This window comes from Pseudonaja textilis, unplaced genomic scaffold, assembly GCF_049901715.1.
Source record: "Pseudonaja textilis isolate UNSWEBS1 unplaced genomic scaffold, rPseTex1.2 PTEXCTG136, whole genome shotgun sequence".
In the NCBI taxonomy this organism is placed as follows: domain Eukaryota; kingdom Metazoa; phylum Chordata; class Lepidosauria; order Squamata; family Elapidae; genus Pseudonaja; species Pseudonaja textilis.
This window is the reverse complement of record NW_028262459.1, coordinates 1-24002: the sequence shown is the minus strand read 5'-3', so window position 1 is coordinate 24002 and position 24002 is coordinate 1. Positions and strand designations below refer to the sequence as shown.

The window sequence follows — 24002 nt, the reverse complement described above, 5'->3', positions numbered from 1 at the left end:
TGCCCAGAGAGTCCCAATGAGAGGTAGAGCCAAAGGACCAGGAGGCAAATGTCTTCGGGACCAGAGTTGTTTCAGGAAGAAGAGAATCAGCAGAGCAAGCAGCAAAAAACACAAAAATGTCCCTGTCACCCATCATTTTCCTGCTTTTCTTTGATGCTCACTGGTGGATCTGAAGATGGTTGTGTGCTGTTGTCTGATGCTTTTTACTTTTCTTCCTCTTTTATATACTCCATTGATGGGAAACAAATAGCCACATGTCTTTTGATTCTCTCTCTCATTTGTCCTAGAACTTTGTCAACAAGATACTATCACATTAATTTGGATTAACAAGGTTGCCTCTGACCATGTGCCACACAAATAACACAGGAAGTCTTTTTTTTTCTTTTTAGACAATCATGGGCTATGTAATCCATTTTGTCCCAAACATGACAGCATGCCGGAATCATTTTAAAATCATGCTGTACCATATGTCCTTGAAATATATCTGAATATAAAGGACAATCTTGTTGGGCCAGAGAAATATTATCTAGTCCAGGATTATATCTTATGCATACTAATGTAAGCCCAGCATTACTCAACTTTGCTTACAAATAAAGGAATGTCTTCATGAAGGTTTCATACTGTTGAGAACCATCTCTGGTACTGTGCAGCCTTTTGCAACTAAAATAAGTGTAATCACTCTGCTTGCTAATAAAGAGGGCTGTTGGAATAGATTCTGCAACAATTGTTATGAATAGAAAGGTATCCTAAATCCAAGCACCAAATTATAGGTAGAGAGCTATAAGTCTTTAGAAATCCTTAACTAAAATATTAGTTAATTCTATAATAATATAATATATTATATAAAATATAATAATAATATTAGTTAATATTCCAACTGCGTGATCCATCACCACTTCTGATTATGATCCATGCTAAAGTTTTAGCAGGGACAATGATTAACTCTGAAGTATCATTAAACCCAATAGAGGCCGCATGGCTTAGGACCTAGCCATCGTATGTGATATTGTGTTTTGCTTTATGGTCCAATATTTTTATTATTTTTATTCCTTATTTATTATTCCAACTGTAATAATGATTGCCATGATGTATCTCATTCTGAACACACTCTGAAAGCTGAATCTTTTGAAGTTTTTTTTGAAGCTCACATCTGCCCTTATTCCTGAGCCCCAGATGTTTCCTTTTTCTCCCTGGGTACACAACAAGAACTCAAAATGACATAGGTTTCACTTGGTTCCTAGGGTCATTCCAGAATTATCTCTTCGTAGGATCCCCTTTATGGTAATTGGGTGCAGGCCCAGGCTTCATGGATAAGAATCCCCAATCCTCTCCTTGGATCACAGTCTTGCTGATTGTTAATTTACTTATTTACTCAGTGTATAAATAGAGCTGTTTCATAGAGAACTATGAGAAATAATGGGGCTGAATGGCGTCTATAAGAGGAAGGAAAGTAAAAAGCAGAGGACAAAAGGATACGACCATCTCAGATACACTAGTAAGCATCAAAGAAAAAGGGTCAGCCGGACAATGATGGCTACAGGGACACTTTTGTTCGTTGTGCTGCTTGCTTTGCGGATTCTCTTCCTCCTGAGACAACTTTGGACCTCCCTCTCATTGGGTCTTTGTTGGGCTAACAGGAATGAGCTTTGTGAGCTAACATGATTGAGCTTTGCGGACCGAAGACAGTGTACTTCTAGGTTGTCTAGGTCTAGAAAGTCTGGTGGCATAAGGTATTCTGCAATGAGTAGAGGAGTGGAGAACTCTTCTTGTGAAGTATTTCTGGACTTTCTCAACTGTATTAATATCAGATATGTAATGCGGGTTCCAGACTGATGAGCTGTACTCAAGCATTGGTCTAGCAATTGTTTTGTATGCTCTAGTTAGTAATGTGATATTACCGGAGAAAAAGCTACGCAGGATTTGGTTAACAATTCTTAATGCCTTTTTGGCTATGTAGTTACAGTGGGTTCTAGCACTTAGATCATTAGAGATGAGTATTTCAAGGTCCTTTACAGAGCTTGGATCATCAACAATGTCTTGACTATTCAGCTTGTATTTTATTTTCTGATATTTTTTTTTTGCCAATATGTAAGACAGAGCATTTATTTGTTGAGATTTGAAGTTGCCATTTGTTTCACCATTCTGATACATAGTCAAGGACTTTTTGAAGGGTAGCAGCATTGTCAGTGGTGTTGAATAGCTTTACATCATCAGCGAAGAGAACACAGTTGCTCTTAATATGATCTCATAACACAGCTAAACCTCCAGGTGATCTTAATGACTCGCTAAAAGAATGCAAATGACCAGCTGTCTGCAAGGAGTAGAAATCTTTCCATTCCCCTCCATCCAGTCAGAGCTGAAGAAGCTTCTTGGATGAGAAGGGAAACATCTTCAAAAAGAACCCAGAAAGTCCAATTGCCTCTTGAAAAAGCACCTTTGAGACAACTATGACTAGGATGACTGAGAATCTCCACAGACATATACATCCTTGACTGACACCGTTATTGGTGCTAATTTTCTCTCTTAGAGTATTATACATTCCTGTGTGCGTACCTTAGTCATCCCCATCTTCAAAAAGGGAGACCCCAGCCTAGTTGAAAATTACAGACCAATCTCTTTATGCTGCGTCATCTGTAAAGTCATGGAATCAGTGATTAACCAATCCATTATCTTCCACTTAGAGACAAACAACCTACTCTCTAATAAACAATTTAGTTTCAGAAAAAAAACTATCCTGTAATCTGCAACTCTTACATTGCAAAAACATATGGACTACACAACTCGATCAGGGCAAAGCAATAGATGCAATCTACATAGACTTCTAAAGCTTTTGATTCAGTGGTACACAACAAACTACTACTAAAACTAAAATCTTATGGTATCTCTGGACACCTGCATAACTGGATAGAAGTATTCCTGTCAAACAGGCAACAAATGGTCAAAATTGGGAGCGTCCTATCAAATTCTGTACCTGTCAACAGTGGTGTCCCCCAAGGCAGTGTTCTAGGACCAACTCTCTTCATACTCTACATAAATGGATCAGAATGGTCAAACATAATTTTGGTACTGACTAAATAGAAGCAAAGAACAATATTAAGTGAATAGACATATAGAGGAAACATTTATCATAATAGCTACTGTTTGAATAAGTGTATGCTTTTTATGGTGTTTAAGTTTAAGCCTTTTTGGGAATAGCACACAGTTTGTAAGGGTGTGGCTGCACTGTTGCTCTTATAACAGATCCTTCATTGAGTTTTTTCACTCCTTCAGGCAACTGGAAGCTGAAGGTCCTCAACAAGTTGGTCAGAAAGATGAAGATCTCAATTCTTGCTAGCAGCTCTCCCACACATATACGTTGACCTGGTGATGAGACAAAGCATTTGTAAAGTGAATAATAATCATTTCTCTAGAGTATATCCCATTAGCAAGGGAATCTGAAAAGATCCATAACAGATGAAATAGATTTTCATGTTGAATTCTGATATTTTCTAGCAGATTCAATTCCTAGTGCTGCCTAGGAATTGAGGAGTAATAGTCCAGGATGTCAGCTTTTCTGTGGCTGCCATGGATCTGTCTCAACTACTATCGGACCCCAGAAGCTGATGTTTTGTTTCTATCTGAACAAGAGCCAGGATAACTCTTAGAGCCATAGATGGATGTGGATGCCATTCTGGTGGATGGAAATCAATCTCTGCAATAATTGGAGATTACTTTCTGCAGACCATGTTCTGCAGGGATGAAGGGCCGCTAAAACATTATCCCATGTTTAATATTTTCTACCACCCAAGGTAGGGAGATAGAAAGCTCTAGCTCTCCTCGCTTAAAATCTCTTCAGATGCCTTTTAGCTGCCTGGGAAAATATCTGTGTAGATTCTCAAGCATCCAGGTCATGGTTGCCTCAAAGGTGCTTTTTCAAGAGACAACCAGACTGTTTTTTGTTTGAAGATGTTCTCATCCAAGAAGATCAATTCTCATCCAAGAAGATTCTTCAGCTCTGACTGAATGGTGGAGGATGGAAGGATTTGCTGCAAGGAATATCATAACTCTGTGGTCCAGATCATCAGTAAAAGCTACAATTAACTAAGTATTCTTTGGATTTAACTAATAATTCTCCCCAAACACCAGAGATACAATCTTATCCATATCTTACAAAGCTCCAATAGTAGAATTGCAGTCTAACTATCCCTTTGTAGTTCAAAGTTTATACCCTAAGGGATGTTCAGACTCTCTTAGCTTTGAAACCAAGGATTCCTTGGTTTCCTGTTCAGACCATGATGACCTCAGATCACCTTAGGGGTGTGGATGGTGAGAATCTATAAGTAATTAGCTGCTTTGGGCTTATAGATGTACCTATTCCAAATGGCAGAAATTCTTCCCGTTCAATGAACTTCCCATCCTTATCTAAAAAGTGATTTGGGTTGAATTCTTCAGGTGTCTCCCATTGTTCAGGATCAAGAAGAATGGAGCGCAGGTCTGGGAGAATAAAAGACCCCTGTTAAGAAAAAGAGATTATTAAATAGACCGGTTTCATAAGTGAAACAGGCAGAAAAGTTCAAACAACATTGATTAAACATTTGATTTTAGTTTGCCTTTATGGACTCACATTTCTACATTTCCATAGCAGTTTCAGAGAGCAGTAGCTGCTCAATGTTTAGCTTCATTCTTCCATTTTTTCCATTAAAACCATGAGGGGGCTGCCTATTTATCACATCAGATTGCCCCGAGAAATGGACAAAGAAACAAGTCCAGATATGACTACAATTCTGAAGTTCACCCATTAATCACTTATCATCTTCCTAGAATAAATAGAAAATACTAATGTTTCTAGCATTAAAATCTGAGAGGTGTTTGGATTTAAACTCATAATCCATCCCCCACAAGAGTTTGCTATTCTTGGTTATTTGATTTTACATGACTACATTGGTAGTTATGAACAGAGAGCACATGTCATATTCTGCTTTTCCCTCCATGCTGTACTGCAATACAACCTGAACATGTTCCTCACCTTTGGAATGTGGTAATCCCTGATCTTCACATCCTTTGTATTTTGCCTGGGAGCCCCAGCTGTGAAGATATATCTTACGCGCTGTATTTCATGAATCACAGCATTGGTGTAGGGCAGCTTCTTCCGATCCTGATAGGAAATTGACCGTGAGAATTCACACACATCTTCAATCTCTTTCTGGACTTTCTCTAGAAAAAATGATGGAAATAGATGCTTTATTTTGTTCATTCAAGCCTGTTCCACCAATGTTCTGGCCTTCTTCAAGTTATTGTCAGCTTCTGGGCTCCACGTCAATTGGAATTCCAAATTTGCAGTCCCATTTGTACCTCCAATGCCAGTTGCCATCTCAATGACCTTTATGCTGCTACTTGCCCCAGACCACCTGACCGAAGACTCCAAATCCATCTCTGATCTCTGGGCATTGCACTCTTCCTGCTGGTCTTTGATCCCAGCCATGTACTTCACTGCCAAGGTCCCTATTGACTTTCTTGGTCAGTTTTGGCTTCCAGTCCCTGCTTGTCATTCTTCAGGACTGCAGCTCCGACACCAAGCTGGCTCTTCAATACACCTCCACTAGCCTTTTGGCCTTAGCAAACACTCTCCACCTTGACCTCCAGACTGGTAATCTCTTCTGACTGGCACTAGATTAGACTCAGAGTTGGCTCACTACCTGCTACCAAACCCTCATTGTGCTACCCCTCCCATGCACACATGTTCACAATGGAAAGTTCAAAGGTTATTATTCAAAATCCCAGTTTTAGGGGTAAACCAAACGTCGATTACCAAGCTCAGCATGAGACAAAATCTCAACAAGATTCAGTCCAAGAAATGCCAAACAAAGTCCAAATCCATACCCAAGGTTACAAATCAAGTGACAAAGAGCAGGAGGTAAGAACCTGGACACATTGTTCGGGAAACACCCATTACTTTGGGCAGGATTAAATAGGCAATGCCAGTACAGTTCCTCACAATGGGTGAGATTCCTTCATCGTGAATAACCTGGCCAACCAGCATTGTGCCTGTCTCCATGCACATCCTTGGATCAGGAGGAGCTATGGACTCCACCTCCTTATCCTCACTTGACTGTGGGCAGATCAGAGGTGGTATTCAACCGGTCGTGGAAATTTCGAGTAGTTCAGAGAACCGGCAAATACTACCTATTTCCCTTCCCCTGCCATGCCCACCAAGCCACGCCCAGATGTAGTAAAGCAATTTGAATCCCACCACTGGGGCAGATGCTCATTCTTCCTGTCTGGGTCATCCAGGCTCATGTGCCACAGCTGCGGCTCCCTCAGCTCTATCTCAGCCTGTCACCCATCCAATAGTCCTGGCTGTGGCTGCCTTGTCAGGCTGGAACCCTGCGCTCTCCCATCCATCTCTCTCTGGTGCTTCCATGCTCTCTTTCCCCAAACTATCAGGACCTGTCTCATCCTCCTCTTCCTCCTCTGAATTCACATCCAGAGAGGGGTCTGCAGAAGGATCCATTACACTCATCCTGGATATGTCCCTCAATGCTGCAGACAAGGGCCCTAGTTTGGTTCTGCCCCTTCCAGCCCTCGCTTGATAGATTTCTGCATTGAAAGGATGAAATCTGACCTGATTTGCACGGATTTCCAGTTTCTAGTTCCTCACTGAATATTTTATTGAGGATTCAAAGGAGGCTCTCTGTTTATTTATTTAGCATATGGTAGCCTTTCCGTACGTACATTCTTTGTTTTCCTTTAATCCTGCTAAATTCATACTCCTGCTTATAGAATCAAGAATCTACATTGGAAATTATTACAAAGAATAGGTTTAAAATAATTTCTGTGAATTTTAAAACCTGGAGTAACTTTTGTTGCACTAGGTTGCACTAGCCATGTCTGTCTCACCTTGGATGTTAGGATGATTGGTCAAAAGGAGAAGTGCCCACATCAGAGTAAGCATGGTTGTCTCTGTTCCAGCAACAAAAAAATCAAAAATACATACAGCCAGGTTCTCTTCTCTGTAGGTAGATTTGGGGTCATTCCTGCTCTGATGTTTAAAATGGAAAATGAAAATTACAATGAATTCTATGCAGATTTCTGTAGTTATTTTTTATCTCTGTATCTCAAGTCTAGAGAATAAATACATTCCTGGTGGTTATGTAGGAATATCAGTGCAGGAAAGTAATACTTCAACTGGTAGATTCACATTAAGACACTGTCTTAGCTATGCTCAAAGTGATGCATATGACTGCTTTAATTATCAGTTGTTGTGGCTATTATGCCACACCAGGATAATTTATGCAATTTTTTTAAAAAAAGGGTAATCCTCAACTTACTATCATTTGGTGATCGTTCAAAGTTTCCATGGCACTGAAAAAAGTGAGTTACAAAATGGTTTTCATACCATTACAGCATCCCTACAGTCATGTGATCAAAATTCAGGTGCTTGGCAACTGGCATATATTACCGTATTTTGGGGGGTATCAGACACACTTTTTCCACCCCCAAAAGTGGGTGTAAATGTCTGTGCATCTTATACAGTGAATGTTGTCGAAGCCCCGCCCACCCACCGGCCCCCACCCTTCGGCCTCTGCCTCCCAACAATTTGACTCCTTGCCAGCAAACAGCAAACAGCCTGTTTCAGCTTCAGCACAGCCTGATTAGCACAAGCAGCTGATTGTCGGTTTCATGGGCCTCTTGACAATCAGCTGTTTCAGGCTGCAGGGATTGCCATCACCAGTTGCTGCCAACGTGCACCCCATTTTTAGCATCTGCATCCCATTTTTGGCCTCCACGCACCTTGTTTTCAGCCTCCATGTGCCCCATTTTCCTCCTGTTCCGATCCCCACCACCAAAAAAGGCAGCAGGTCATATTTTCACGGGAAGTCTTTCACTGTCTCACCTATTGGCAGCACCAACAGACCCACGAAGCAAGAGCCTGGGTGGCCACTCCCGTCCACTGCTCCTGTGGCCACTTGCCACCGCTCACATGCATCATCCCCCAGCTTCCGTTTCATCACCAGAGGCCTTCATGAAAGGCCTCTGCAGCTGAGAAACAAGATCTGACAGCGCTTCTGATGGCAAAATGGAGGTGGGGGGCATGCCACAAACATCAATCCAGAGATCATTTCTTTCCTGAAGGCCTCTGTCAGAGAATCGGAGGCCAGGGGCAACATGCACAAGCAGCTGCAAGGCAACTCAGGTGACAGGGTGTGCAAGGCCCAGCTGCAACTGTCCAAAGGTAAGCAGCTCCATCCCCCCATCCCCACCCTAGTTTGATTTTTATCTGTGCACCTCGCCCCACCCAACCAGGTGCAACAGAGTGGGTGGGGTCTTAACTAGAGGTTGTTTTGGGAGCATGTGTAAAAATCAAGCTAGGGCTTATTTTCTGAGTAGGGCTTATTTTCTGAAAACATGGTAGGTACAAATAGAAATATGCATTATTTCCATAGCAAGGAAGATAAAGCAGGAGTAGTGAAAGGGATTATTTTATTCAAAAAGGAAAATATGTTTTTATTTGGATATCACTTCTGGAATTTATACTTGTGAAGAAAAAAAAGAAAACTTTGACTTTGGTTTTGTTGATTAGAAGGATTCAGTATTATAGGAATGGCTAGTTATATATTAATGTGTAAAAGCAAAAGTTGAGGTTGGAGTGTGTTTACCTTGTAGTGTGCTATGAAGAGTTGGAAGTCAATGCCCCTTTTCTTCCTTTTTCTCTTTCCCCCGTGTCTCACACCCCCTCTCTCCCGCTCCCTTGCATCTCTTAATTTTCTATTTTTTTCCCTCTTCCTTGTATTTTATATAATAAAATAAAACCTTAATAATAAAAAAGACTGCAGAAGTACAATATAACTCTTATTTAGAAGTATTAACATGGGGTAAATTCCGAATAGGAGTTGAATGAAAAAGAAAGAAAAATCCAGTGAAGACAATTTCAGTAGCCCGTCCTGTTTGGTTATGGCAAGGAATATAATAATTCCTTGTTTATGTTTATACCTTGTCAATCTGAAGAAGATAGTAATCAATGAAATCTTGTGGCTCATGCAGAGCGCTGGATTTCTTGTGCTTTTCTATTTCCTGCTTTGCAAAGGAAGTGATCACCTCCATGGAAGCCAAGGCCTCCTTGTGAAGGCCTGGGAGGTAGCTCATTAATTGTGGGAACAGAACAAGCAACTAATAGAAATGGAAAAGGAAAAGATTATTTATTTCTCCACTACAACTAAAGAAGACTCTAAGCAGCTCACAGTAATAGACCACACTTAATAAACAAAGAAAAACATTGCAAGCACATTAAAACATGGCACCATACATGGTGGCAGATCTCAAAAATCTTCTAGAAAAGCCGTTCCTGAATTCTTGTAGAAAAGAATGATAAAGGCAGATTGATTATTATAAAGCTATTATAAATTTCTCTTATTTTCTCATTGTCTCCAAGAGACTTTGTAAATATGGTTACCCTTGGCTAACTAAGCCATGATTCAAAAAATTAGATCAACTGGATTCACATGCCAAGCTAAATCATATATTAACTAAATGGGTTGGATTTTCAATCTGCTAGCTTTTCATAACAGGACAACGGAGTCGGAAGGGACCTTGTAGGTCTTCTAATCCAACCCCCTGTTCAAGCAGGAGACTGTATATATCCTTTCACACAATGGCTGTCCAATCTCTTAAAATTACCCCGTGATGGAACACCCATAACATCTGAAGGGAAGCAATTCCGCATGTTCTCCCTGTCAGGAAATTTCTTCTAGATAGGTTCTCTCCTTGATTAGTTTCCATCCATTGCTTCTTTTCCTGCCTTCAGGTGCTTTGGAGAACAGATTGACCCCCTCTTCTATCAACACTGCTATCATGTCATCCCTAGTCCTTCTTTTCACTAGATTAGTCATATCCAAATCCTGCAACTGTTCTTCGTATATTTTATCCTCCACACCAACCCACATCTCGATCATTCTAGTTCTCTTTTTGGCATTTTTTCCAGAGTCACAGTTTAAACATGGGGTGGGCAGTCATCTAGTGGTGATATTGAAATGATGGATTTTTTTTTCATGGGCAGGACCACTTTGCTGTAGTGGTTAATGCACCAATCTAGTAACTGAGATATCGTGAATACTAGTCCTAATCCAAGCACTAAGTCAACTGGGTGACAGTGGACAAGTCCCTCTCTCTCAGCCCTAGGAAGTAGGCAATGGCCAACCGCTTCCAAGACCTGGACTGCAAAGACTTCTCCAGGCTTTTGCCTTGAGTCAAGACTGATTCCAGGACAGACACACTACTGGGAATAATAGTACCATGCAATAGATGATTTCCAAGGCTTCCTTCATGGATTCCATTCATGTTTACATGAAATTATTAATAGAAACATAGGTTTGGGGGCAGCTTAAATATAAAACATGACTCACCGCATGAAAAACGCTACCAGTGAATTTCACAAGAGTTTCGAGGGCTTTAATTAACTTCTGGAAGTTTTCATCGTCAGGAGCAAACTGATGTCCAAAACTCAAAGCACAGATGACATTAGAAACTGCATTTATTACTGGAAGTGATGGGTCAAATGGCTGCCCTGGAAATGAAGGTATTTTATAATGAATTTTTAAGGAACAGGGCTTGTAAGAGGATGAAGGAAGAGAATTGGGAACTCTGCCAAATGTTTCAAAAAGTTAAAAAAAATCAAATTAAAGACATATGTTCTTTTTTGAAATACACAGAATGGGAAAAAAATTCTGCAGACAGAGAGACCTGAGCCATTCCCCAAAATTACATACCCTTTGTCTGTCTAAAAACCTCCACCAATGTCTGAGCTCCATCTTCTATTTGATGCTCAATGCTTTTCTTCCCCAGGCCCAGCTTCCGCAGAGCAGTGATGCCAATGTGTCGCTGCTGTTTCCAGGTGTGGCCATTGGAGAAAATAATTCCTGAAGGCATTGTCAGATAGAGATAAATGATTCTTGATGACATTCAGGTTAAAAAAAAAACAGTTCTAGTTCTTGCAAAATATGTCTCTGGATTTCAGGTGGGAGTACCAAACCCTTCTGGCATATTGCCATTTTATAAGGTTCTAAATTATTATCTAATTATTTGCTAAACAAATAATTCCCTCAACACTGTCCAACTATTTACAAAGTCTGCACTACTATTACTATTAATCTTCTCATCACTCATCACCCATCCCTTCCCACTGTACCTTTGTCGCTTGTATCCTTACGATTTATATTGATTGTTCCTAGTATGCTATCCTTGTGTTGATGCAACCTAGAACTGCACTGGCTTTTTGGCAGCTGCAGCACACACTATCTCATACTTAAGAGGTGATCAACTAGAACACTTAGACCCCTCTCACAAGCACTACTTTTGAGTCAGGCACCATCTTTTCTATACTTATGCATCTGGGGTTTTTTTTTGACTAGGTGCAGGACCTAATGTTTCTCACCTGTGAACTACATCTTGTTGGATATGGCCCAATGCTCAAGTCTGTCAAGATCCTTCTGCATCTTGAGCCTATCTTCGAATGTATTGGCTATCTCCCCACCCCCCACCCCCAATGTGGTTTCATCTTCAAATTTGATGAGTTTACCTTCTATCCCATCCATTTTCTTTAATAAAACAAAGGATAGAGGTGTAAGAATTCTAGCAAGTCAACTAATTTTCATTTTAGAACATACCTACCCCGCTCTCCAAATATACAATTCCACAGTGATGATGTGGAGAATGAAAGGATTTAACGACTAAGTGACTGCAAGAAATATAAATCCTCCCATCCTGCACCATTCAGTCAGAAATGAAGAAAATTATTGGATGAGAAGCGAAACATCTTCACGGAAACCAAAAGTCCAGTTGCCTTTTGAAAAAGCACCTTTGGAATAATCAAATTTATCATTCAATTTGGTGTGAATGTATTCATAAAAGGAACTATTCCATAGGGGAATATAGAAGGATGGTGAAAACACAGAGGGGGGGAGAGAGAAAGGGAGAGAGAGAGAGGCAGAGAGGCAGAGGGAGGGAGGGAGAGTGGGAGAGGGAGAGAGGGAGAGAGGGAGGGAATGGCCTTTGGAATGGCCTTGCACTGATTTACTCACTTCCTGATCAATTTAGGATCTATCAAGAACCAACTCCTGTTGCCTTATTTTTTTTCTTTTTTAAACTGTTTTCTTCTCTTTTTTAGTTGTAGTTTATATTAGTATTGAATGTGGTTATTTAAATTCTTAGTTTGATTTCAAGCAAGATCATTAAAGCTGTGATTTTATTCCAATTTTGGAAATGTTATTAGCTTAGAATAGATCCCAATTAAATCTAATTCCATGACTATGTGGGTAATCAATATGAAAGTAATGCTTTTAGGTGGGTTGATCACATAGAGAGAATTGGTTAAAATCAAATTTGCAAAATTTGAAGAAAATGGCCAAATTTGAAGGAAGAGGAAAAATATTACTCAAAAAGAAAGGACTAAAGCAATAAAGGAAAATTGAGAGTTTTAGTTGAGTGGGGATGTTGAGAACCTCAGAAGAAAAAGATGGATGTTTAGTGAAAAAAAAGTAAATGTCTAAAAATACAGTATATGAATGTAATGAACCAGATAGAATGCAATGGAGATGTATAATAATTTGGTATAAAGTGGATTATAGCTATATATATCTTTGCTTATCTCATGCCATTAAGTCATTTTGTTGAATATCTCTTACTTCCCACCCCCTCATGCTATGTATAATATCACCAAAAATATAATCGTCTGATGGTTATTTAGGTACAATTTCTTATGACTTGCTCTTACCATTCCACTGAAGGACTCAAGAATGCATAGTCTGGTCGATCAGAGAAGTCTTCTGGGAAGCTGGTCATTGCTTTTTTCACAGTTTTGAATCCAGACAGCACTACCATAAGGTGAGGTCCAGCCCACAAAGAGTATATATTTCCATATTGTTTTGCAAGCTGCCAAGTGAATCAAAGTTGAGAAATGTTACAATCAAATAAAACAGATTATTTAAGTTAATGCACCAGAGTATACTTTATAATAAAATTAAGTATTTTAATAACAATAAAATACACTCTTTCCTAAATCTTCAGTTTCAAGATCTTTCACCATATGCAATTGTCTGCTTTTTAGAAACTTATTTTCTCTAAGATTCCTGCTCAGAACTTTTGTTCTTGTGCTTCGTTTATTTTCCTCAGATGTTCCTTTCTCTATTTTTCTACCTGAAATTCTAGCAATTATGGGCTGCCCTGAAGAATTGTTCTACATCTGATGGGTTTTAATCTGAATTAAAATTGGTCACAAGAGCAGTACTATCTCTATGAGCTATTGGATAATTTGTTAAAATAATTGATCAAATTTCTCTTTTGGGGGAGGGTGTAATTTTTATTTTATTCAAAAGAAAGGTTAAAGTACAGAACTAAAAAAAAAGGAAAACTGCAAAACAAACAAGACATTTTAAAAAGTGCATTACAAAAAGAAAAAACAACAACACACATACACATATTATTCCCCTCAGTTGTATACTGATTAATTCACTGTTATTAGTTTCCCACCCATTGCGAAACAGGCTCCCAAAATTTTTAAATTAAATCTATTTGCAAATTATTAATCTGTCATCTATATATTATATTAATGAAAAAAAGTTAACAAGAACAACAACAACAATAATAATAAGGGCAAGATTAAAGCTTTAAACCCCTCTGTTAACAAACGGCTATTTTAATCAACTCATAGAAAATTTATCATGGCATCTTATCTATCCCAAATTGTCCCAGAAGTTAACAAAGATTCATCAAGATTAAATATACACATTTGTTTCTAAATACCATCTCTTATTAACTGTTGTCTGATTAAATATAATAAATTCAATCTCCCATAGACCTCTCCTATGGTCTATCTTCCCATAGAAGTCCAGATCAAATTGTTTTCCAGTTAAATGTGATAAATCCATTCCTCAATTGTCTTCAATCCTTCTAGGGAAAACCAATTTTTCACTTCTCCACTCAGTTAGGTTTCTCCTTTTGTAAAATAATTCAGGGAGGCATGTGCAATTAACTCAGTTATTTCTAAGTCTGTACAGTCCATATTTTCTTCCAATGAATCTGCTGCTTTCGAATCACATTCCTTTTGTGAATCTAATGTATCCACAGCTATATGCATCTGAATATTTTCCAGAGCCACTATCATTTCATCAAACTTTTAAAGTTTTTTTTCATAAGTTTTATTGATTTTTAAAGACAAACATAAACAAACAAAACATAATGACAGTTGCAGATTTTCCCATTTCGCCAAGTGTAACACTATCTGCTGTTTAAGTTTAATATAGTTGTTCTCTTTTAATGTACATCTTGCTGTCAGATGTATCCGCAAATACTTAATCTTATTCGTGACTTGAATTCGTGACTTGAATCAGCCAATTCTTCCTTTTGTCTTGATAACATATTCTTTGTCAAAATCTGTGTCTTGTCTTTGTTTATTTTCAAGCCAGCCACTTTACCATATGCCTCAAACTTTTTAAGTTTTTAAAAAGGCTTTCAACTAGGAATTCCAAGTTTTCCAAACGTTTTAGATATCCACCATATTTGCTTCAGCAGCCATCTTGAGGAGAAATACTTCCTTGCAGGGGTGGGATTCTACCAGTTCTGACTGGTTCTATAGAACCCCTTGTTAACTTTCTAAGCGGTTTGGAAAACCAGTTGTTAGAAGCAATCTCCTTTTGTTTTTTCCCCACCCTTATTACATTCTTGCCAGTATGCCTAGACTTCCTGTCTCCGGAGTTTCTGGAGCTTGACTTTCTTAACGGGGAAGGGTTGTTTTAAGATGTTTACACTGCTGTTGAGAGGAAATACTTCCCTGGACAATCAGCACTTTGAAGAAATAATTGAATAACGAAGCAGAGCTGTCAGAAAGAAGCTTTTCATGACAGGGAACCAAGATGAGTGACATTCAGCAAGGCTTCTTGGCTAGCTAGAAAGAATGACATTCAAATGTGAGTTTACATACCCTTTCTGAGTTTTGGTCTAAAACTGGTTTTTGGTGAAGGTTAATTTTGTGCTTAGTGATGTTTAATCCTGTGTTTATTGATGGGAGAATTTCCCCTATTCAGCTTCAACAAGCAACAGCTACTGTTGTGATTTAATTATTTGTATTGTGTTTGAATTTTTTCCTGCCTCATGGTTTCTTTTTCTAACCAAGGCGGGGGTGTGTGTGTTCACTGCTTTAGTACTATCTGGCACTGTCCTTTTGGGGTGTACTTCCAAGAGGCAGGATGCAAGCTTGGCACTGATTTCTTTTTTTACTGCTTTTCTGGGGGGCATGTGACCTTTCCTTAAATCTGTATAATTTCCTTAGGATATTTTGTGAGGTGAGTGAGACCAGCTGGTATCTTTAAGTGGTGCAAATGGATCTAAGGATTGCTTTTTCTGGGTGTGCTTTTTCTGGAGAGCTTAAATGACCTCTCTGCTAAAGGGTTTCACTCTATGAGTAACAGTTGGCTGCTGATAGTTATCACTGCATTTTAACTATTTTAATTCCTCAAGGTGCTCTGGCACCCTGTCTCACTTGTAATTCTGGCTTGCAGGTATTTTTAATCTAATGACTGATATTTAGGGCATCCTTTTGAAAGCAAAGAAACTTTTTGTATTTTTGTACAGGTAATCCTTGACTTATAATACCGTATTTCCCCATGTATAAGCCACCCCTTTTTTCCAAAATTTTCAAGCCCAAAAAGTAGGGGGGTGGCATATACAAAGCAGGTACACTTTTTATACGTGAAAAATGCATAAAATAATAAAGTTGGAATAAACTGGTTTTCCAGCAGTATGCTATACTTTTTTGTAAAAATTGTACGTGATGATACGATTACGAAAAGTGCGAGTACGTGATAGAAATGCATACGCTAGGCATCGGCCTGAATGCTTCGCTCCTACTCGCTCCGATGCGTAGATTGCTAGCGTCGCCCGCACCGCTTTCGCGCCATGAACGAAGTTGTAGATCTAGACGCAAATTTTGTTTCTTTGTAAATTTTCTTTCTTCATAACTTGTTTCTCTAATAAAATATTTTTTTCAAAACTTCACAGTCCAAAATTGGGGGTGGCTTATACAAAGGGGGTGCTTATACATGGGGAAATACGGTAGTTCATTTAGTGACCATTCAAAGTTAAAATGGCAGTGAAAAAAGTGACATGACCATTTTTCACACTTGACCATTGCAGCATCCCCACTGTCATGAGAGGCCAGGCGAGGAGAAGCGCCTCTTGACATGAGTGATGTCAAGTTGGCCACACCCACCCAGTCACATGACCACCAAGCCACACCCACCAACCAAGCCACACCCACAGAACTGGTTGTTAAAAAAATTGAATCCCACCCCTGCTTCCTTGTCATATATGACTCATGCACATAGTGGAAATAGATTTTGTCTAGAACTGAGATCCAGAAAGCTTTTGAAATTATTATAGCATTGCAGAATTAGAAGGGTCTAATTAGGCTACAAAATTCCACCTATTGTCTACTGCAGGAATATAGAGCAAAGCATCTTCAACAGAAGATTGCCTAGCTTCAATTGAACAAAATAACTAAACACTATTGACCTCACCCCATTCCTAAGAGGTCTGTAAGGGGCATGCATAAGTGTACCATCGTGCCTACTGTCCCTGTCCTATTGTCCCCTTTTATTCGCACCTATTTCCTGTATTCTTATTCATGTTTATACTTATACTTATTATCTTGTAAGCGATTGACAAATCAGATAAATAAATCAATAACAATAAAATGAAGGAGAACCCATCCTCTCTCAGAAGAATTGGTTCCATTATCAAACCTTTCTGGTAAGACTGAACTAGAATCTGCCTTCTAAAAATTCAGCCCTATTATTTCACACAGTGCTCTGTGAAACAGCTATAAGCAAGTCTTACCCAGGGGTGGATTCAAATTTCTTAACAACCGGTTCTGTGGGTGTTGCCTAATTTGTGGGTGTGGCTTGATCATGTGACTGGGTAGAGTGTGGCTAGGTGGTCATGTGACTAGCAAACCAAATATAAGTGGTCCTCGCTTAATGGCAAGTTGCTTAGCAAGTGTTCTAATTTGTGACTGACCTCCCTAGAGCTACTGTTTTTGGTGTTTTGACAGCCATGCACACGTGCACACACACACAGACTTATGATCAGTTACAACATCCCACACAGTCTTGTGACTGAGGTTTTCTATGTTTTTGCCAGTTTCCAACAATTCCTTCTGGTTTCCAGTTAAAAATGCCCATTGGGGAAAATGGACTTGTTTAACAACCAATGTTTGCTTAATGACCACAAGGTTCACTTAATGACCATGGTGTTTGCCTAATCCGGGGTCTGCAACCTTAAACACTCAAAGAGCCATTTTTCTATTTTCTTTTAAACAGGTATCTCTCTCTCTCTCTTTCTTCCTCTTTCTCATCTCTTTTTCTTTCTTCCTTTTTCTTTCTTTCTCTCTCTCTCATCTCTGTCTCTTGTCTCTCTCTCTTTCCCTCCCTCCCTGTCTCTCTCCCTCCCTGTCTTCTCTCTCTCTCCTTCTCTCTCTTTCCCTCCCTCACTCTCTTTCTTCCTATCTGTACGTGTCTCTTGTCTCTCTCTTTTCCTCCCTCTCTGTGTCTCTTGTCTCTCTTTCCCACTCTCTCTCTTTCTCTCTGTGTGTGTCTCTCTCTCTCTTCTCCCCTCTTTCTCTCTGTCTCTTGTCTCTCTCCTTCCCTCCCCCCCACCTCCGTGTCTCTCTTGGTCTCTCTCTCTTTCCCTCCCTCCCTCCCTCTCTCTCTCTCTGTGTCCGTGGGAGGGGGGGGATATAAGTCACCTTTTTTTTCAGTGCTGTTGTAACTTTAAATGGAGTGAAAACAAATAGTTGTAAGTCAAAGACTATCTGTATCTGCTGCTTTAACCTTCCAATTAACATCTAACTAAATTTCAGCTGCATCTCTGCACCAGGTGCATAGGATAATTTCCTTATTCCCCAAATGCAGGAAAATAACCCAGGCTCACAAGAAGTTGTACTTCTGCTGTTTTCAAGCTTAGCAACTTTAAGACATGTGGTCTTCAATTCCCAGAATTCCCCAGGCAGCATGAGACCCGATCATTTGATTATTCCCAAGTCAGTAACATGAAAGAATTACCAACTTTAAAGATACTGAGCATTGTATCTCTGTATGAATTGATTTAATAAGATTCCATACTTACCACGCTCCTGTCTCTGCTTGGACAGAACCATCAAGGCACTTCTACTGGATTGCGCCTTGTACCAAGGATCTGATTTAATGTTGCTTCCCTCCTCCTCCTCCCTCCTCCTCCTCCTCCTCACTAAATGCATATATTGACCCAGTGGTGGGATACAATTTTTTTTATTACCAGTTCTGTGGGTGTGGTTTGGTGGGCGTGGCAGGGAAAGGATACTGTAAAATCTCCAGTCAGAGGTGATATTTGCCGGTTCTCCGAACTACTCAAAATTTCCGCTACCGGTTCTCCAGAACGGATCAGAACCTGCTGAATACCACCTCTGGATTGACCTCAAATGGATGTTACCTATTTTCTACTGGTGGATTAATCTATAAAATGTAATTTAAACATTTTAAACTTAAATTTAAACATTTCATCACAAGGACACAGCTTTAAAGATATTAAAGTCGCTCCCCCAAGGGATACTTGCTCCAGGCTACTTTAAAATGCTTTCAAGCCCGATTCAGCTCCAACAATGCTTCCTGGAACTTCTCCTTGTAGCACTGAGCTCCTTGGTTTTTATTTTGAAATCCAGCATTCTTGGGTTTGAGCACTGGATTTTAAAAGGCACACAGCTACTCAGTGCTACAAGAAGTGCCGGGAAGTCAATTAAATAATACTTTTAAACTACTTTCTCTCCCTGCAATCTGGGCTAAAGCAGAATTAAACAATATCTGTTCCTTTGTTTTCTGAATGGATTTTATAGGAAGGAGGCTTAAATTCACACATACACACACCAGCCACTTCCCACTCGATCTACCTCATTTAGGAAGCACTGAGGATGTCGTCAGCAACAGCAAAACTCAATATCTTCCAAATGGGATGGGGTGGGGGGAGGAGAGAAAGGGGTTCTTGCTACAGGCTTAAAGCCCGGCACCGCCAGCAACGTATCTTCAGCCTCATCAGAGGAAGGTGGCTGGGAGGGGAAGGCCAGCCAAGGGCATGATCTGCCGGTTATCCAAACTGAGCCGAATCATAACATCCGGTTCTATAGAACCGGAGGGAACCAGTAGAATCCCACCCTTGGTCTTACCTGAATATTCTGGTATAATAAGGAAAATAACTAATGAAATGTCATCACTAGCACTTGAAATGTATTTCTCATTGCATGAGAATATTTTACTAGATTAATACATTTGTCCATGATTTTGGTATAAAGAAAACAAGTGAGAATTATTTTGCGTATAACTGGTTAGAATTAAATACCTTACGGAAGAAATCTTCATGGAACCAAAACCCAACTGCCCAGAAAGACCCAATGAGAGGTAGAGCCAAAGGACCAGGAGGCAAATGTCTTCGGGACCAGAGTTGTTTCAGGAAGAAGAGAATCAGCAGAGCAAACAGCAAAAAACACAAAATTATCCCTGTCACCATCATTTTCCTGCTGTTTTTTCTTTCTTTCTTTCTTTGATGCTCACTGGTGGATCTGAAGATGCTTTTGTCCGATGCTTTTTTTTACTTCCTCTTTTATATACTCCATTGATGGGAAACAAATAGCAATGTGTCTTTTGATGCTGTCTCATTCGTGATGGAACTTTGTCATCAAGATATTATCAGATTAATTCAGGTTAATGCGGTTATCTCTGGCCATATGCCACACAAATAACAGACGACAACAGCTGTGTAATCCATTTTGTCCCAAACTTTATATTTTAAAATCATAGGGTAACACGAGTCCATGAAATCTATCTAAATACAAAAAAGAATCTTGTTGGACCAGAGAAAGATTATCTAGTCCAGGATTATGTCTCATTCATATCCTTGCAAGCCCAGCACCAGGATTTTAGCATGAAGAACTCACTCAGTTTTGCTTACAAATAAAGGAATGTCTTCATGAAGGCTTCATACTGTTGAGCATCGTCTCTGGTGCTGTGTAGCCTTTTGCAACTAAAATAAGTGTAATCTTCATGGTTATAAGCAGAGCTGTTGTAATAGATTCTGCAGCAACTATTATTGATTGAAAGATGTCCTAAATCCAAGCATCAAATTATAGGTAGAGAGCTATAAATGTTTAGAAATACCTATCTAAACATGATGTCAACAATCAGTTGCCTAACCCATGACCACATCTGAAAATGATTCATGGTAAAGTTTTCGCAGGGACAATTAGCCAACTCTGAAGTATCATTAAACCCAGAAGAGATCAGGTGGCTTGAATAGGATCTAATTATCCTTTATGATATTATGTTTTTTTCTTATGGCCCAATACTTTTATTATACTTATTATTCCTTACAATTAAATTACTGATTGCTATGATGTATCTCATTCTGAGCCCAGCCTGAAAGCTTAATCTTTTTTTTAAAAAAAAATTGAAGCTCACATCTGTCCTTGTTCCTGAGCTTCATATGGTTCTTTTTTTCTCCTTAGGTAAAGAGCAGAACTCTAAGAAGGACTCATGTTTCACTTGGTTCCTAGAATCATTCCACAATTTCCCTTCATGGGACCTTTAATTGGTAATTGGCCCATGTCACAAGGATAAGAATCCTCCAGTTCTCTCCTTGAATTCCCTTCTCAGTTGTAATTAATTTGCTTGTTCACTAAATCTATCAATTGTCCCGTTCACCAAAGGGACTGTAGATGTTATGCAATGAGTGACTTTCCCTGACTGATTTTGCCCCTACCCCAGTCCTTGCCATTGATTTAAAAGCAAAAAGAAATAAATCCCTTCCTGTCCTATTTACAGTAAGTGAACCTTGATCATAATACCTTGTTAAAAATACCTTAATATCACAATACCTTGTTAAAAATATACCAGCAGTCATTTGATGAAGCATCAAAAGATGGTTTGCTTTTACTTTCCCATCAGTGGAGTATAGCGATCAGGAGGAAAAGCTAAAGCATCGTATAAAGGAAACAACAACAACGCTAAGACCAATAAGAGAAAGAGCATTCCCAATCAGGGTCTAGGATAACTCACCATAGCCAACTCACCCCATCCACCTTGCCATGGCCAAATACTAAAAAGAGAGATTGTTTTATCCTTAAATCAACATCCTGACAGTCCGAACAATTCAGTGGAACACCTGTCTCCAGAAGTTGTGAATGCTCCAATACTGGAGATTTTGAAAAAGAGATTAGGCAACCATTTGTTTGAAATAGTATAGGGTTTCCTGCCTGAGCAGGTGGTTGGAGCAGGAGACCTCCAAAGTCCCTTGCAATGCTGTTATTCTAATTCTAATCTCAGTTTATGTTTGAGGAACTATAACCTCCCAGATGTTGATGGATTATAAATTCCAGGAGTCTCTACTGTTTATTATATTACCTGGGGCTTCATTGCCCACCGTTTTGATTTTTTTCTATTTTTTTCATGCTGAAATTTGCTCTTCTATATGTAATTTAGACCAAAAACAAGTAATAAATCTGAAAGGTAGATTTCCGCACTGAAACTATTAGATGTTTCAGATTTGTACCAGTTTCCAATTTTTAATTCCTCGGTGAATATTTTACTGAGGATTCAAAGAAGGGTCTCAGTTTGTTTATTTAGCACATGGAGACTCTCTCTAAATATATTCCTTGCTTTCCTGTAATCCTGGTGATTTCATACACCTGCTTATAGAATCAAGAATCTGCACTGGAAAATTATTATGAAGAGTAGATTTCAAATAATTTCTGTTCTTTTAGAACCTGGATGTTGAGATGATTGGTCAGGAGTTGATGGGTTTCAGAGACCAGTCATTGTGCAGAGTGCCAAGTTGTCTGACTGCCCGGACAGCGTTTATTCTTTTATGCCATTTTTACAAGCAAGGAAGAGTAACATAGATACAGCATTTGGATTGGAGAATAGATGCCACATGGGTGAAACATCTGTTTCCTGCTCAGGAATGCCTGACCAGAAAGGTCATCCTTGCATAGGAAGGTTTTTAGGAAAAATGCTGTTGGTAATATTGTTAAAGTGTTAGCCTACATTATAACCTTTCATTTATAACCTTTAGCAATAGCAAGAGCACTTAGGTTTATATATTACTCCATAGCAATTTACCACACATTGGGAGTGATATACAATGTCACCACACTGCCTCCAACCATTTGGCTCCTCATTTTACCGACCTTAGAAGGATGAAAGGCTGAGTCAATCTTGAGCCGGTCAGGATCAAACAGCTGGCTGTGGACAGAGTTTTCCTCCAATACTGCATTCTAACCACTGCGCCCCCACGGTTCAAGCTTTAGCTGAACTAAGCCACCCTTTATTATAAGTTGGATGGCATATTAATTAATTATAAATCATCAGGGTCTAATCTTGCATACATCGTCAGGGTCATAGTAAGACTATTTTAATTAAAACAGTCTTACTATGAGCCTGACGATGTATGCAAGACTCTGCTTTTAATGAACATTTTATATTCACAATATGTATTTCCATGATTGGTATTCTGGCAATGTATGCTTTTCAAAATTGTGAAAAAGGGAGTTCACACCAAGCAGAGGTATGCCCATTTGGAACCTGTTTCTGGGTAGACCTTTACAAATAAAAGAGTTTTTTTTTCCTTTCCATCTTTTTGTTGTGTTTCATTGTACCTGAATTTTTGGAGACAACAATAGCTTTTCATATCTATTATAACTAAAGCTGTGCCTTTCATGCCTTTGCTATCAGCACCAGCAATGGAGAAGGATTTGCTGGTATACATTCAGAACCAGATAGGACTGGAAGCTCTGCATGACGGAGAACCCTGCAATCATTAATATGATGTATCTAGAATATAAGTCTGTGTTCCAGATCCATCAGTAAGAAGCTGTAATTAGACTACTTTTCTTTAGATTTAGCTAATAATTCTCCCCAAACACCAGAGATTTTTGTGCAATCTTGTAGATATATTGCAAAACTCTACTGATTACAATCAAAATATAATTAATATTTCTCTGTAAGTTTAAACTTGGTAACCCAAGAGGAATTTCAGACTCTGGTGATTTTCAAACTAGAAGGAATTTAGATTCCTTGATTCTCTATTCAATTCATGATGACTTCAGAACTCAAGGATGAGCATGGTGGGAATCTATAAGTTATCATCTGCTTTGGGCTGTTTTAGATGTATCTAATCCAAAGGGCAGTGTTATGTCCCTGGACCTTGAAGAAGTTCCCACCAAGGTCCGTTCGCGCTGCGGGGGCGGCTGCCCCTCCTCATTGGCTGGGTTTCCCCAGCAGCCTGCTATAAAAGCAGGCTGCTGGGTCCAGCCCTTCAGCTGTTCGCTGCGAGCCAGTCCCAGGCTGAGCAAGCACGTTCAGCCCTTATAAATAAACCTTGTTGCACTAAGCCCTGGTTCAGCCTCTTATTTCCCATACTTAATACTGGCGACGAGGATGGGATGGCTACCAGAGGCAAGCTGCAACGCTGAATCACTAAAACGCTGATCCGCAGCCCAGAGAGAGAGCGATCAGCCAAAATAAGGGCAAACGCTGACCGCAACCCAGAGAGAGCGATCAGCCCGAAATGAGAACGAACGCTGAATCACTAAAATGCTGATCCGCAGCCCAGAGAGAGAGCGATCAGCCAAAATAAGGGCAAACGCTGATCGCAACCCAGAGAGAGCGATCAGCCCGAAATGAGAACGAACGCTGAGCCGCAACCCAGAGAGAAAGCGATCAGCAAACAAGCTAGTGAAAGTGAGAAGCGCCTGTAGCCGCTCGTTAGCATAAGCTACAGAGGAAGTGTAGCGCTGCGAGCCGCAGCCGTTCGTGCCGTTTAGGCGCGAAATTCAAAAAGCTGTCAGCTGAGTCACATTCAAATACAACACAGCGTTGTATTACGAAATCGCTAACACCCACACAGGCGCGAATTTCAAAAACGCTGCCAATGACCGTTGCAGTCTAAACACCTTC

At 39.6% G+C, this 24002-nt stretch overlaps 1 protein-coding gene across 2 annotated transcripts; it reads right to left on the bottom strand.

Annotated features, from left to right (window-relative positions):
- Positions 1-2093: 2093 nt before the first annotated feature.
- LOC113452429 (cytochrome P450 2J2-like) lies at positions 2094-19634 on the bottom strand. Of its 2 annotated transcripts, XM_087918602.1 has the most exons (11): positions 19393-19634; positions 12762-12903; positions 11816-11830; positions 11644-11649; positions 10743-10892; positions 10380-10540; positions 8971-9147; positions 6877-7018; positions 5006-5193; positions 4351-4492; positions 2094-3360 (listed from the first exon to the last, which is right to left on the bottom strand). In XM_087918602.1, exons 1-11 carry the CDS (start codon positions 19561-19563, stop codon positions 3176-3178), a joined length of 1479 nt encoding a protein of 492 aa, XP_087774728.1. In that variant the 5' UTR covers positions 19564-19634; the 3' UTR covers positions 2094-3175. The 2 variants fall into 2 exon arrangements, with proteins under 2 accessions (XP_087774728.1, XP_087774727.1); XM_087918601.1 differs by lacking the exons at positions 11644-11649; positions 11816-11830; positions 12762-12903; positions 19393-19634 and having other exon boundaries at positions 10743-10902.
- Between the last annotated feature and the right edge of the window lie 4368 nt (positions 19635-24002).

Coding starts and splice junctions, on each gene's coding strand:
- LOC113452429 (XM_087918602.1), bottom strand. CDS start 19,563: ATGATGGTGACAGGGATAATTTTGTGTTTTTTGCTGTTTGCTCTGCTG. Junction 5,194..6,876: donor CAATCATCCTAACATCCAAG/GTGAGACAGACA, acceptor CATTTTTTCTAG/AGAAAGTCCAGAAAGAGATT. Junction 3,361..4,350: donor ATTTCTGCCATTTGGAATAG/GTACATCTATAA, acceptor TCTCATCACCAG/GTCAACGTATATGTGTGGGA.